Source organism: Sciurus vulgaris (assembly GCF_902686455.1).
Source record: "Sciurus vulgaris genome assembly, chromosome: 2".
NCBI lineage: Eukaryota > Metazoa > Chordata > Mammalia > Rodentia > Sciuridae > Sciurus > Sciurus vulgaris.
In genome coordinates, this window is record NC_136462.1 from 54833842 (window position 1) to 54850264 (window position 16423).

The 16423-nt window shown below is 33.9% G+C and overlaps 1 protein-coding gene across 2 annotated transcripts in view; it reads left to right on the plus strand.

Annotated features, from left to right (window-relative positions):
* Window positions 1-16423, plus strand: part of MDGA2 (MAM domain containing glycosylphosphatidylinositol anchor 2) — a 780047-nt gene that overhangs the window by 536503 nt on the left and 227121 nt on the right. The window contains exon 6 of one of the 2 annotated variants that reach the window (XM_079126024.1): window positions 2453-2638. In XM_079126024.1, the coding sequence (XP_078982150.1) occupies window positions 2453-2638 (186 nt within the window). Of the gene's footprint in view, window positions 1-2368; window positions 2639-16423 lie in introns of both variants that reach the window. The other variant, XM_079126023.1, reaches the window with a different exon arrangement.

A 16423-nucleotide genomic window follows, 5' to 3' on the forward strand; every position in this document is an offset into this window, starting at 1 on the left:
AAATATGGAGACCGTGGAAACCTGTAAGAAGAATTAACCCAGAACACTTATATCACTCTTTATATATCTCCAAATTAGCAAATAATCCATCCAACTTGATAAATCTTTACATATTGTTAGTAACAGATTAAAAAATTTCCCACATTAATTTTTTTCCTATGTCATATTTTTCCTCAGGATATGATTTACACTTAGCTTGGTGAAACTTCTGTAGGTCTTAAGCAAAGCACTTAATTTTTGTAAGGCTGATTTTAGGGAATGAAAAGTAAGACCCTAGCACAACAATGAAAATGATTTTACCTTTTGACTTCTTAGGGTTTAAAGCTATGAAATGTTTATACTAAAAATGCTGAAAAACATTATTAAATTCTTGAAATTATTAGCCATTTTATGGTCTGCTAGAGCTATTTTTAGTTTTAGGCAAAATCAGAGAAAATGAATGCCATCATTAAAAAAACTACCTTGGACAGCACTCTGATTTCAACTCAGATTGGGAGAGAGTAGGGAAATGCACTTCAATGCACTGTAGGGAAAAAGAGATCTTCTCTTTATATAATACTGTTCTGAGCTTTCAAATTTTCTTGAACTGTTTTCTTTAAGTGATGTTTCTTAGAAAACAACTCATCCTTACACTAACAAATTAGGGGGGCAAATATCCCTTGACTTAATACCACTTTTATGTGTTTCCATAGTCCCAAAGTACACTACTAATGACCTTAATCTTGTGCCTTTCAATCTGCCTAAAATGTGATATAAAACAAATTTAGCTTTGTTAACATGATATAAATGTTAGGATTACTAAATTGTATTTTAACTAAATAATATTATAAGATTATGCCATTTACCACAAGAGGTCTTTTCCTTTCTCTCTTCATCATGGTATATTAATAATTAAGTATATTTTCAGAATGTGTAATTAGTAATATCTTTCATAAGTTTACTAACATTAAGTAATTCTTTTAAATATTTTATTTTCTATCATGCTGTGGTGATTTTTGTGCATTTTCTTCACTTATACATATATGCCCCAACAGGTTTTTAATCACAAATCTTTATAACTTAATGTCACACCTTAAAAGGGCTAATATTATGACATTTTGAAAATTCCCATATTATTTAAAATGATGTTAGAAGAGCCAAGCATGGAACAATGGTGTTTAAAAAGGTCATACAGGTGCTCTCTCATAAAACCATATTGTGGAATTATTTTCTTGCTCTCCTCTGGCTTTCTCTTTTAAAACAAGATAGATTATATGGCACCACAAAAGTTCATTCTGAGATTGAACTCTAAACTGGAGTTAATATCCAAAAAACCCCAAAAAATCATGTAAGACTATTGGACAGTTTAAATATTTCTAATATAAATTGAGTTCAATTTCTTAGGTCTGACTTTGATGAAAACTATTTCCGAATGTGTAAACTCAAATGTCAGTCTAATCTGTGCACCCTGGGTTTATTTAGGGATGCATTATTTAGGATTATACTGCAATATAAGCACAAAAACATTTTCCATACATGAATATAATTTTGTGTGGTTTTTATTTTGAGTGATGAAAAGGCCACAATACAGAAATTTTTCTTTTACTTTAATGAATGTTTTTCTTTGTTTTTTTAAAACCTGAAATAATAAAAAGAGTTGAATTTCACTGGAAGACTTTTACAACCTGAGCAGTAGAGTAGTGACAGGGTGGTATGATGGTTATCTGATCTCTTGTGTGTTTATTTCCTTTGGAGTTTTGAAGCCATCCTTATGAGAACACACTGCTGAGACTTATTTGGCTGACAGTGTTACAAATGTACTATGGGACTGCATGGGAATTGGATGATTTTGTTATTATTTTAAGAACAAAATCGGGTCCACTGCCTGGGGATAGATTGGGATGATCTATGCCTATCTCTTACTTGTGTTCTATTTATGAGAATTAATCATTTCACCTCTGAATGATCTAGAAGCTAATAATTGATCATCTTCATCATTAAAGTACAAGGACTAAACCACTCTAATGTCTATACAGGGATTGACAAAAGCAAAAAGTGCTTCATTTAAAGAGAAAATGATATTAAAAAAAAAAAAACTTTAATCACTATTGTGATTCTAATTTAAGAGCAATAATCCAAGGAAACATAAATTTGAATTGCCCTCTCTAGGTGTAAAAGTCTTAATGCAGTTCTACAAGTTGATATCATTTAATTAAAAAGCAAAATGTTTAAATCTTGCTTAAATTTGAGCTGTATATTTGGATGGGAGTAAAAGAGAATAATATTTCATTTTTACATGTGAGTGGATAGATGAATTATAAAGCATGCTATTGAATTCCAGGTGTGGCATATTAAAATAGGTGCATGTTCTTTTGTTTATGTTTTTTAGCATCTCCGTCAATTAAACTCTTGGTGGATGATCCTATAGTTGTAAATCCTGGAGAGGCCATAACATTAGTGTGTGTTACAACAGGAGGAGAACCTGCACCCTCTCTCACCTGGGTCAGGTCCTTTGGGACTCTGCCTGAAAAGACTGTTTTGAATGGAGGAACTCTGACCATACCTGCTATCACCTCAGATGATGCTGGTACTTACAGCTGCATCGCCAATAATAATGTGGGGAATCCCGCAAAAAAGTCCACCAACATCATTGTGAGAGGTAAGTTTGCCTCGAGACTGTTACAACAGAGATATCTAGGTTAGCCAGGCTATTGGAAAGCAAATACTGAAACATTTAATATAACACTCTATCCTTAAATATTGCATATATATGAAACATGCAGGAAAATGCTATTTGTAAGTAATGAGATAGTGTCTAATTATAAGTGGAAACTAAAAGTCTTAAATACTAATACTAATGCTTTATATTGATATTGAATAGTTTTCGTATATATTCAATGATGCATTGAATAGTTTTTATAATGTTAATAGAAATAAATATTCAAAAAGAAAATGTGAGGGTTGAAGGTACATTTCAGGTGAAGTGCTTGCCTAGCATGCCCAGGGAGGGCCCTGATATCAATCCCCAGCACCACAGGGGGATAAAAAGAAAAGAAAGTAAAGGAATGAAAATAGGGTGTACAACATAAAACAGTGTTACACAGATTATACATTATAAACACCCATTACAAACAGGGCTTTAGGTTGAGAGGTAATACAGAGATCTATAAGACATTATCCTATACTCAAAGATTCTACTGTCAGTGAAAATAAAATATATTGATAGCTCTATCATATGACATAGCATAAACAAAAGGTATAGAAATTTTTTTAAAGAACTTCTAATTATTTCTGTCTGAGGATATTAGGAAAAAACTAATGGCATTTGCACTTAGTTGAATAAGATCTTGAAATACTGAAATTGGGGAAGACGTGGAAAAGTCAGAAATAGAAAAGGTAACACTATTCAAGGAATCTAAGCAAAATGCAGGGCACTAATCAGCAGTGGTGGTGATACTAAGGTGTGGCCACTGTTGCCTGTAGGTACCTGGTGCTGCACATAGAGAGACACTGTTTCTTCATGTCTCACTTCACTTGGCGTGGTCCTGGGTTGAAAGCAGACAGGGACACTGATGCCTCTGAAGTTCAAATTCACATGCCCAGGAGGATCCTAGGAGCATGCGAATGTGAACCACTCACAATGTCAGATTCCAATGGAAGTAAAATATAACTGAGTACATCAGTATCAATATGTGATTTTACAAATACAGATTGTAGTAGTCTAGTGACCATAGTTATCTGTTATCATCCAAATTATTAGAAAGGTTATTTGATAAAAATATTCTTTATTCAAAATGTTATAGAATAAACCAAGACACTATGATTAGCATACTGTCTGCCACAGAATTATAGACCATACAAAATTTAATGATTGAAAATGTGTCATCATTTTATCTCTCACTTCAAAATGAAACACAGTTCCAATTAAAGTACCACAATGCTTTCTTATTAGGTGCAGTATTGAAGGACCTTTTTAAAATTTATGTTTATTTTCTTCCAGACCATGTGTCACACTTTGGCATACAAATAAAGGTAAATAAAAGCAAAATAAATAGATTAAATTATTCCCAAAGCTCATACTCAGATCCCAATTTTTAATCAGTTTCAATCCAGAGCGTTTGATGACCATGGACCTACAGTATTATCCTTTATGTTATGAGAAGCATTTATAATTCAGAATGTTGAGAAATGCTATCTCTGAGATTTTCTTCCAAGTCAGGGCATGCTGCTGTGGTCACCTTGTCAGTAGCAGCTGTGAGAGGCTATTGACTGTAAGATGCATTCTGATTTCAGAACTGTTAAGATGGGCAAATAGATGTTTCAAGGATTTTATAATCAATGACATGATCTTTATACCAATTATTTAGCAAGTTTTTCCTGGAAAACTACCAGGACTCAGGGATGCATGAGGGTAACTACAAAGATCAGTGACCTCATCCCTGCCCCCAAAACTCAGAGTTGTATAAGGAAGGTAGGAATACAAAGAATGACATTTAAAGTAAAGAGAGGATTCAAAAATGCAAGTATCTAAACCTCCTGCTTTAAATATTAGTATTAATGAATGATATGAGAGTCCTTTTAAGCCTTGTTTCAATGAGCAACCAGATTCTGACCTCCTTCTCCCCCAAATAAAAAAAAAAAAAAAGAAAAAAACACTGTATAGTCACCAGAGTTTATTTTCTGTTTTTTGTTTGTTTGCTCTTAAAATATACTTGCTCTCCCATGAAACCATGAAATAATCTACCAAATTTTTCTGTGATGATGGTGAGTGAGGTAAGGTAAAGCATTGTGGCACCTATCCTTCAGCATCACAGATGCAATGTTAAATTATTTACTCCATTATTTTATCTAAGACAGAAACTCACTAGAGGAAAATGGTGCATTAAATCTAATTAAAACAATAGACTCATTTGCAATATTGAAAAGATGTTCAGCTTTCAAAATGTGCAGCAGAAAATGTCAGTGTTGCTCAGTCCCCTCCATAAAGGATCTACTCAGTGCACTGCAAATATGTGCTCAGAGAATGATTTGCTCCTCCCTATCCTCCCTACAGTTTTCATCTGTATCCTTCAAACAAGTTTCCAACTTTGACACAAATGACCTGAAATAAAGAAAGCCCTAAAAGTTTATTTATCTGATCTATTACTTCTTTTTATGCCTTAATTTTTCTGAATTGTATATTTGCATAATCATATTATATCACCAGTGGGGTTCCTCAGCAGTGGCATTCACATAATTCATTAAATCGAGTTTGTATATAATCTTGCTGAATATAAAAACAGTCTTGGTTAACAGGTCCTAGATTAAACTTGGGGAGGTAGAAGAAAAGCTACTACATTAATGTGAGGGCATTTGTTTTCTGTCCACTGAGGCCAAGATATTTAGTTCAGGGAATTAATTTTCTTTTCATTATATCAAAGAGATTATTTTTAAGTCCTCTGAATTAGTAGACCACTTCAGGGTCTTAGATTAACTATATAATGGATAGAGTATAAATAGAACGTTAGGTTTGTTCTCCTTCGCCCACTCTTTTTTGTAATCAAATTAGGATCCATAGACCAGGTTTCTGAGCAAGTACAAGGATATTTTCTGCATAGAATTACCTTTCCAGGATAGTACAATGAATCAGACATTATTACCTCCTATACATATATAACTATAGGACTGGTGGTATTCTACATCATGTATAACCAGAAGAATGAGAAATTATACTCCATTGTATATGATGTGTCAAAGTGCATTCTACTGTCATGTATAACTAATGAAAACAAATAAAAAAGCATTACCTTTACAATTGGTGAGTATCTATGTACAAAATAAGAACATATAGTATAGACAGTAATAAACTCTAGAAACATTTGCAAACTCTTCATTTGAATTTCTAAAAAATAGAAAACACTTTAAAGTTATGCATACACACACTCCATATAAAGAACAAGCTCAAACTAAATATGAATCTCATATAATTTACAAACTTAGTCAAATATATATAAATACAGCAGCCATGTCTTTCTTATGATCCTTTAAAAATTACAGTGATTGAGCCACATTTCACCTAAATCAGGAAAAAAGATGTTGCTTAATATTATTTGAAAAGAGAATTATGTTGATTACCTATCACATGTTGGGTGACCCAAGTTCAGTGCTTTCCAAACTCCTATAAGACAATATGTCATACCTATTTGAGGGTCTGTTGTGGTGATTAACAGTATTTAGAAATGCCCTGGTTTTTCTTATATTATGAAATAAACTTATGTTGAATAAGCATGGCTTATAACATGGTTAAAACATTCACATATTTTAGGGTCCTGTAGCCTCCTTGAATGTCCCATGATGCATTCAAGTCACAAGTATACATTTAATTCAGTATTTTGGATGCGTGATTCAAATAGTAATAAAGTTCTAAATCTGACATTGCAAAATATTCTTCCTTCCTCATCTTGGTTCTACTTTGAATTGGAAACCTGATATGGGAAGGGTAGATGGAGCATGGCTGAATTTTTTCTTTTCACCTCTCAATCATCCAGATTCCTCTTTACCTACCCCTGGTTTGATGACCAGGTTCTTAACTCCCTGGTTTGGGCAGGGTATGGAGGTTATCACTATATAAAGCATCCCTTTTTGTTCTTAAGTGGCACTAGGAATTTTTATATGGACTTTTAAGAGTTCTTTCTCCTAGAAGATATATTTTTCTGTGTAGATGAAGAAGTGTCCAGCAATGAGAGTCCCCACAAGAGTCCATTAATATGCCATATTCCCTCAGCATCTTGAGCTTTGCCTTTTCCTCCTTTCTGCTGAGGATCTCTTTGTCTTTCAGGCAGCTAATCAAACAAAGCCCAAGATGAGCTCATGTTCCTTCTACATGAGACTCCTGTCTATCTGGTGCAAGTGCTTTCCAATCAACTCCATGAGGAGACCCAGATCTCCATATACCACTTCTATCCTGCTGCTACATACTTTAGAGTCTTCAGCTATGAGTGAAGCACCACTGCAGTGGAATATTTCAAAACTCTTACGGGTCCCAGAGAAAGCTCCTCCCTAGGATTGAGATGAAAGGGATAGCTTCTCCTTTTTCCACCTCTGGTTTGGAAGGAACTGCATTTCCCAGTTTTCTCCAGAGATGACCTAATGATAGAATTTCATCTATGACCCCTCTACTTCTAATCAATGTCTAAGAATCAGGAATGGGGTTTCTCAGATTCTTCAGATAATTCTATGTAAGAAGAATCCTCTTCAGCACTCACTATGGAATTATATGAATTCTACAGCAAAAGTGAGTCAGGAAAATCTTCTATTATCTAGTTTCATGAAAATATGGATTAGAGGGATTGAAAATTCAAAGCTTTTCAAAAATTTTAGCTTGAATTTGTGCATTAGTAGATCCTCCTGCCTCTATCTTCAAATATACTTCAAATCTGACCTTATCATTCATGTTCAATCTTACAGGCTTGGTCCAAACCATTAATGTATCTTTTCTGATTGAATATAATAATCATTTCATTGATATTCTTTTCAATTTAGTTCCTCTTTTGGACATTCATGTACTTTATTAGATAAGGAAGCATAGACTGAGTTAATGAATAGACTTATAGTTTTTAAATACTAAAAAAGAAGAACTTCTGTGTTCTCCAAGGGCCCATTGATACTGAAGGCTTGGTGTCAGATTCCCAAGGGTAGCACTATTGAGAGGTGGTAGAACCTTTGAGAGGTAGGACCAAAAGGGAGGTCATTGGCAGTGTGTTCTCATCAAGTAGTTCTCAGAAAACCCCTCAGTAGTTCTCACGGTATTGTTCTTACTAAAGGAGCAAGTCTTGCCCCTCCTATCAGTCTGTTTCTTGCATTGAGATGTGATTTCTTGCTTGGATATGTACTTCCACCTTTGGCACCTGCCATTTGCCATCAGGGCATCACCAGAACTGAGATGATGCAGGCACTATGCCCTTGAACTTCCAAAAATATTAGCTAAATAAATGTTTTTTTCTTTATAAAGTTAGTTGCCCTTGGGTATTTCATTATAGTAATGAAAACATGACTAATACAGAAAGTTAGTACTGAACAGTGGGGATCATTATCATAATTACAGTTATACCTGAAGATGTGGAGGAGACTGTAGAACAGGATTATAGGAAGAGGGTGGAAGACTTAGGAGACATGGGCTAAAGAAATCTGAGAATTCCATTACTGAAGTGTTATGGTCTATTCTTTTGGGGCACAGAAGTCTAGCTTAGGCAACATATCTCAGATGGAAATGAAGATTCTTTGAGAATGGTTCAAAAGCCTATCTTTCATTCAGATTCAAAAGAATCTGAATGCATTTTATTAATATCCTAAGACTTTGTGCAAAGTCAAAATTAAGAATGATTGCCTAGTTATTTGGCAGAGGAAATTTCAAAACAGCAAAGCATTCAGACTGTTGCATAGGTATTACTGACCTGTTGTAGTCTGATTCACAGTGATAATTAGAAGAAAAAGAAAGCAGAGCAGAAAGATTTGAAGAAAGTCACAGCCTGGCAGGAAGGAGCAAGAAACATGTAGGGATACAAACAAGGAGGGTGCTCTTGGGCAGTGGTGTGCTAGAGAGACTAAGACATTTAGATATTGATCATGAAAGAGTTTGAGTGCTTCCTAGTTGATAATACTTCTAGTAGTTGTGCCTATGTGATTGGTATGTGTGTGTGACTGCTCCGTGAAGTCAATCAGTTGTCTGAGCTAATCACACCGGTGTTATCTTCACTCCGTGGCTATTATGCGTTCTCTTAGTGTTGACTTCATCCCGGTCTGCCTTAAGTAATAAGAATCTTGAATGAACACACATGGAAGGTTAGTTTCAGTCATATTAGTTTCAATCACAGTCTAATTAGCACTAGTCATATTCTAATTGACTAGAACTCAGACATATGGACATACCTAACAATCTAAAGATTGGGCATGATATTCTTACTATGTCCTTAGGAATAACAACACATACATTTTTGTCAGCAGTTAGCCATTTTAGCCACATTCACTCAAGAGTCAGCCTGATTAAAATTGACTCAGTCTACTAATCAGGTTCTACTTTTCAGCTCACCCAGAATGGAATTAAAATTTATTCTCAACATTTCAAAGATTACTCCTCTTTATTCACTCTTTTTTTTTAAAGCATTCCTTTTCTTTTTTTAATTTTTTTTTTTTTTTTTTTTTTTTTTTTTTTAGTTTTCAGTGGAACTTTATTGTATTTATTTATATGTGGTGCTGAGAATCAAACCCAGTGCCTCACACATGCTAGGCAAGCCATCTACCACTGAGCCATAACCTCAGCCCCTCTTTATTCACTCTTTGTTTTGCGGGGTGGGTACTTAGAATCGAACTCAGGGGCACTTGACCACTTGAGCCACATCCCCAGTCCTGTTTTGTATTTTATTTAGAGACAGCGTCTCACTGAGTTGCTTAGTACCTTGCTTTTGCTGAGGCTATCTTTGATCTCACAATCCTCTGCCTGAGTCTCCCGAGTTACTGGAATTACAGGTGTGCGCCACCATGCCTGGCTTATTCACTCTTGACTCACTGTCTTTTTATTTTTATATTTTCACAACTCAAGACTTCTACATTAGCTGTTTATTCTGCCAGGACTGTTAATTTTCAAATACCGCCTTTGATTACTCTATCTTAAATGGTGTACCTTAATTTCAATGCCATAATTTATTGTTTCTTTTTGTCATACAACTCCCTTGGATGATTTCATTAATATCCTTATTTAATATCTATCTCTCAAGTGACTACAGGGACAAAGAATCTTCTGCTTGTTGTCTTATTTTTATGCTAGAACCTAGACCCAGCATATAGTAGATGCTCAATAAATACTAGTTGAGTGAATGTGTTTTACAAGTTCAGGGTCTTACATTGGGCATTTCTTCTGAATATCACCCTTGATGGCCTAAGTATATGTTAAATGTTGTTACACACAATTGGGAAATTCTATGTGCATATCAAGTTAGCTTAAATAATTTGTATGATATGATTAGCTCATTTGAAAGGTGACATTGGTCTGATTATCATTAACGTGTAGCAAGCATCCCAAAATAATAACTTATAATAACAACAGTAATTTGTTTTGCTTACAAATCTGAGAGTTGAGAGGGTCAGTTAAAATATTCAGAATCTCTCATGAGATTTCAGTCAGAAGGTAGTTGGGTCTGGAATCATATTCAAAGGTGTATCCATTCAAAAAAGCTGGTGCTCAAACAAATGGGCTCTTCAGATCAGTCTCTCTCTGTGTCTTTCTAACTCTCTTTCTCTTTCTTGCTCTTCCTTAGCCAGCACCCCAATCACCTGTCATCTCTCATCTCTCTAAATGATCGCTACACTTGGCAGCTTCAAGGTAGCAAGACTTCCACAAGGCTCCCAGGCTGAGTGGCCCAAGAGCTGCATGGGCTCATCTAACCGAGCCTCATGGTCATGTACCATTGTCACTGCATTCTGTTCTGCAAGGTAGTGACTTCTGCAAAGTGACAGTGTAAAACTGTTTTTCCTTTGAATTTTAGAATTATTTGAATTTTTCTCCATTGGCTTTGATCTCAGCTTTCTAATATAGGGAAATAAAAGAAAATGTCAATATTGAAATAGAGTTAACCTTTATGGAAGAAGTCAATATGTACTCAGTGGGGCATGGATTTACACGTTCCTAACTGCATGGAAATATAGCGTAACCTTCAGAAACATCATAACTCTGTTCTGAAAAGTGATGATCTACCTAGCTCAAGTTTATACACATGGAAGGACTGCATCTATAAAATTTGAATTTTAATATTAAACATATTTGTTCTGAAATCATTTTACTGAGAGATATATTAGCACTGCAAATATTTCAAAATGATTGTATTTTTGCTTATTACAAAAATCATATAAATCTAAAATTCTATGATAAAATTCTTGAACATTAAATGTATCATTTCTGTTTAAATAATTATAATAGGTAACATTTATTGAGAATTTATTATATACCAGACTATTAGGCACACTATTATGCATTAACTTTTTAATCATCTCAACACATTTATGAGATGGAAATATTATTCCCATTTAAAGAAGTAAAACTGAAGAGAGAGCTGCTAAGTAACTTTCCCAAAACAAATTTTGTTTAAGTAACAGAGCTGGGATTGAAAACATGTACACACACAAACACACACACACACACACACACACACACACACAATACAGCTTTAGAGACACTGTCTTAGCCAAGAAGTCTTTTAGAATTTAGCCAAATATTTTACAAATATTTACTTTCTTCCCAAGTATTTGAACTGACTGAAATCCTTTTCTGATTCATTTCTTTCTTTATCTTTATTAATTAATTTATTTATATATTTACTTATTTATTTTTATGCTGGGCATTGAATTAGGAGTACATGCATATTCTACCACGGCACTAAACCCAAGTATCCCAATGACCTTTTTTTAATCTCCTCTGTCCTTGTGTTTCCAGAGATTTGTTAGGGATTCTTTATGTGTCGTGAATATGTTTTCTGTATAATTATTTAAAAAACAATCCTCAACAATACAAAGTCCTAAGACATTTTTCCTAATTATACTGTTTCTTTTCCAAATATATAATATAACTTCTGTTAAAAACACATTCTGTGTTTTTGTTAATCAGTATTTCCCCTCTGAAAATGATGGCTATATTTTTACTTAATTTCAAATTGTAGCCAAGATGATGTATATAGTTCATGATTTTTTAACATACATTTTGAAGGACTTGGTATGACTGAACATCCACAGATTATTGTACAAAATTTTGAAAGATTATTGTACAAAATTTTGAAAGATTTCTAGTAATTAGAAAAGCTTGATGGAGCTGCTAAATACAAGAATAGAAAATTTCTGCACAATTAAAACTTTCAGTATAAGCAAGGGAAAAACAACTAACATATTTATGAATATATCTTCATTATCTTTATTAAAAGATATATATCTTCAAGCTATCGGTTACAAAATCGGAGTTAATTGGCAATTTCTTAGAAATAATTGATTGGATTTAGCCTCAGTCCATTTGGGAATGGATATTATAAGTGAACTTCATGGGTCAGCGAAGTTTTTCCCAAGCATTTATGACTCATCAGGTTTAATTTTCCATTATCAATAGCTCTGTTCCACGATATTTCATTAATAAAAACTATAACAGTAATAGCTGAAATGATAGCAAGCCAATCCTTCAACATTCCCACAGAGAAGAACCGTCTGCAGTGTGCGGGTGTCCCCTTTACTCATGCAGATTAAGTACGCTCTTTCTCTTTTCCTTATTCAATATTCTGTAGTAATTACACATCCCCAAAACACCAGGGATAATTTTATTATATTGTTTTGTAGCTCTAAAAGAGTTTCATTATTTCCTCTTTTAAAATTAATCAGGGCCATGCAAAATCTAGAAATTAACAAATTCCATAGTTCTCATCCAAATATAGATAGCTCAGTTTCCTTTTCTAAGTAATAAATCTAACTTATCCTAGTTCATTAAAATAAAACATGAAGAATGTCATAAAATATAATCTCAAGTAAGAAGTTTTATCTGGATAAGGCATAATCTTATAATTACTTTAATGATGTATAGACAACTTGTTTTTACATGCTTATTTTATTAAAACTAAATTGTCATGCTTAGTGGATGGAGGCTCTCTTCTTGTATTTACTCTGGTTAGAAGGAGATGTCCCAAATGATAAGAATACTCTAAAAGTCACTACTGGGTAGTATCAAGAAAATAAAAATTTTATTTAGGTAATATTATTTTTACATATTCTAATCAGTTCCTTTGAAGCTACTCTGCAGATTTTTTGTTTGTTTTTTTGTTTTGGTTTGAATGCCCTTCAGTAATGAAATGGTATCAAAACAATGGATACTAAAGTAAAGGTTAACTCAACATTATTGCTTATTGTTGTGACAGGTACTTAACTCCCAGGCCCATAATATCACACTTAGTCCGTGTGGGTTAAATGACCTATAAGCGGTAGGGTATAGGGCAAGACATCTATGATCTGGTTATGACTTCTTAATGAAACTCCTGTATCCTAAATATATAAGTAGACCTGCCTCACTTTCGTCTATACCTGAGAAGTTGTAGTATATAAAATCTAAGATATATTTGCTCTAAACATATGATTCTCTAATAGTTCAATATTCCTTGACCCATTCCCATTTTTAAGGTATTTCTGCACCTAATCAATCTAGTTTTGTTAACAAACTCACCCCCAACAAATTCATGGAGACACCTGGTTCTACAGTTTTGCATTTGTTTACATATAAACATTAAGGAACACTGAATTTTAAAACAAAGTTCTATTCTTAAAAATTATGCATTAGTGACTTACCTCAGTATATGTTAAACCAGGAAGATAAAAGTTAAGTGATGCTTTTAATAGGTGTTTAGAAATTTTCTACTCCTTGCTAGATCTGTGTCAGTTGGTACAAGGGACAGAATGGAGTTTCTACTGTTAGGAGAGAGAGATGTTAGATGCCTCCTTGCAGCGTAAGGTAGAATTAGCACACTTCACAAAAGAAGGATAGGCATTGTGCTCTTGGAAGCTCAGACAGAGAAGGTGGGGAAAATTCCACAGAAGTAGATGCCCTTGGTGCTGAACTTAGAAAAGTCAAAGTCCTTACATATTCAGAAGTGAGGTATCTTTCATTTACTGCCCAAATGGTAACCTTAACTAGCTCCTCACACTTATTTCATTTTCTTATGTATGAAATACTAGGAATTGTTGATAGTCCTTTAAAGAAAAACCTTTATTTAACTTCCAACTTGCATTATAGAATCTTAAGAAACAAAGTGATTTATACATTTTATTCTATGAGTTAAAAAGAATGCTTAAAAGTGCGTCTTGTGATCTTGAATTGTATAAGATTTTATATACAGTTAAATATAAAATTATATATATAAGAATTTACATAAAATTTTCTATAAGTTTTATTTGTCTGTTTACCTTTGAATTTTGTCAAATATTTTTCCAACACCAGTGCTTATTCTAGATGCTTCAGGATATCTAGAATCGATCAAATTTAATTCTTAAACTGATTGTCTTCTAGACTTCATAATTTCTTACTTTTACATTTCAAGAATCTTCCCTTCCTTCATTCCCTTTCTTTAGTATCTCAATAAATATACTTATCTAAAAATTTCCCCAGCATGTAAATCACTAACCCAGTAGTTCATATCCATCTTACCCAGATTTATCTGTTAGGATCAACTAGGAATTGTGACTGGTAAGAAAAAACTTAGCTGCTAAAAGTCTGTTTTCACAATGGCATGCATTAGTTAAAGCTGATCAAACTGTACAATTAAGATATGAGCCTTTCCCTATATATGAATTATATTTTTGTATAAAAAAAGGTAATTAAAAAATCAAGTTGTGGCATAGTAATTTTTTTCTGTTCTCTTGAAGTTTATATAAAATCAGTGTTACTTTCCCTAATTGTTTGAAACAATTCTCAGGAGAAGCCATCTGGAATTACAGATTGCTTTGTACAGAGATTTTCAATTACAGATTTAATCTAATAAATGTAAGTGTTATGGTTTGGACATGAAGTATTCCCCAAAGATTCATGTGTTTAAGTCTTGCTACCCAATGTAGCAATGTCCAGAAATGGGACTTTCAGGAAGTGATTGGATCAGGAGGACTATAACTCATCAGTGAACAAATCCATTTGTTGTGTTAATAATTTCAATGGACTATTGGGAGGTGGTAGGTACTCTAGGAGGTGTGGCCCAGTGGGGAATAAATCCTTTGGGACATGTCTTTGGGGACTTTTTCTTGTTCCTGGCCCCATCTCCCTTTGCTTTCCAGCATGGGTGAGTTGAATGACTTTACTCCACCACATCTTTCTGCCATGATGTTCTACCTAGGCTCAGTCCTAGAGCAGTAGAGCTAGTTGATCCTTGACTAAACCTCTGAAACCATGATCCAAAATAAATATTCCTTCTTTTAAGTTGTTTTTCTCAGGTATTTGTCACAGAGATGGAAAACTGACTAGGACTATTAAAATATATATTTATTTTTCCATCTTTGTTTTTTTTCCTGTAAGTCTAAATATCACTTAAATTGTTAAATTTATTGTCATAAAGCTTTTGCAGTAGTTTTTAAAACATTTTGGGATGTGCTGTTAAACCAGCCCTCTGAAAGAAAAAAATTAATATTTGCCAGTTTCTTTGGTCTATATAATCAAATTATGACCAATTTCCAAGGTTTGTAGTGGGAAAGAGATGCGTATAATCTACCGTCATGAGCAGGTATGAGGTGGTTCAATATATCACTATTGTAATGTGCAATGAAACCATGATATTGGTTGTAGTAGTCAGGGTTCTCTAGAGGAATAGAATCAACAGGAAGTATGATTATAAAAAGGGGATTTATTAGATTGGCTTACAGGACCAGAAGCTGGATAGTCCACAATGACTGTCTGCAGCTGGAGAGCTGGAAGAACAAGCAGCTGCGTAGTCCAAAATGCAGAGACCCTGGAACAAGAAATTTCAACAGTGCTACCCTAGTCTGAGACCAAGGCTTCTGGAAACTACCTGGAGAATCACTGGCAGAGTCCACTTTGAAAGAGTGAAGAAGTGAGAGTCGGATATCCTCAGAAGATTGAACCAGCAGTCAAGGTCTCATTCAAGAAGAGTGGAACTTGCATCTGCATCTGCTTCCTTGTTCTTCCCAACTTTATTTCATCTCTTGGGCAGTGCTGCCCACACTCAGGGAGGGGGCTCCACTTCAGTTCCTATCCCACATTCCAATCATTCCCAGACATGCCCTCATGGACACACCCATAAACCTCTTAATTAAGGGTGTCTCTTAATACCATCAAGTTGACAAATCAAATTGACCATTACATTAGTCATTTACATCTTCTTTATTCAGATATTTATTTTTGGTTAGTTTTTCTGGATGTCTTTCAATTTCCTTAGTTACTCTAAATAAATAGAACTCTCAGTTTTCTTGATTTTTCTCTATTTAGTATGTTTTCTGTTATAATGATTCTGCCCTTTATTTTCATCCTTTTATGTTATTAAAGTTTAAACACTATTTTTTCCTTCTCATCACCCTTTTAGCTTCATTGTTCAAATATGAATACATTCTGTTTTTGTTTTCATTCAGGTTAGTGGGGGGGGTCATTAGTTTCCCTCGAGACTTTAACCTAAACATTTTGTATAAGGGTATTGTTCAGTTTCTAAGACATTAAAGATATATTTGTTATCTTTATCTTGTAGTTTAATTCTATTGTGTTTGAAAAACTCATCCTGCAGAATTTCAACTCTTTTAAATATGTTGAGTATTTTTTTTTTATAAACAAGGTATCATCTATTGTTATGGTTTAGATGTGGTGTCCCTCAGAAGCTCATGTGTGAAACAATGTAAAAAGGTTTGGAGGAAAAATGATTTGGTTATAGCCTTCATCTAATCAATGGATTGATCC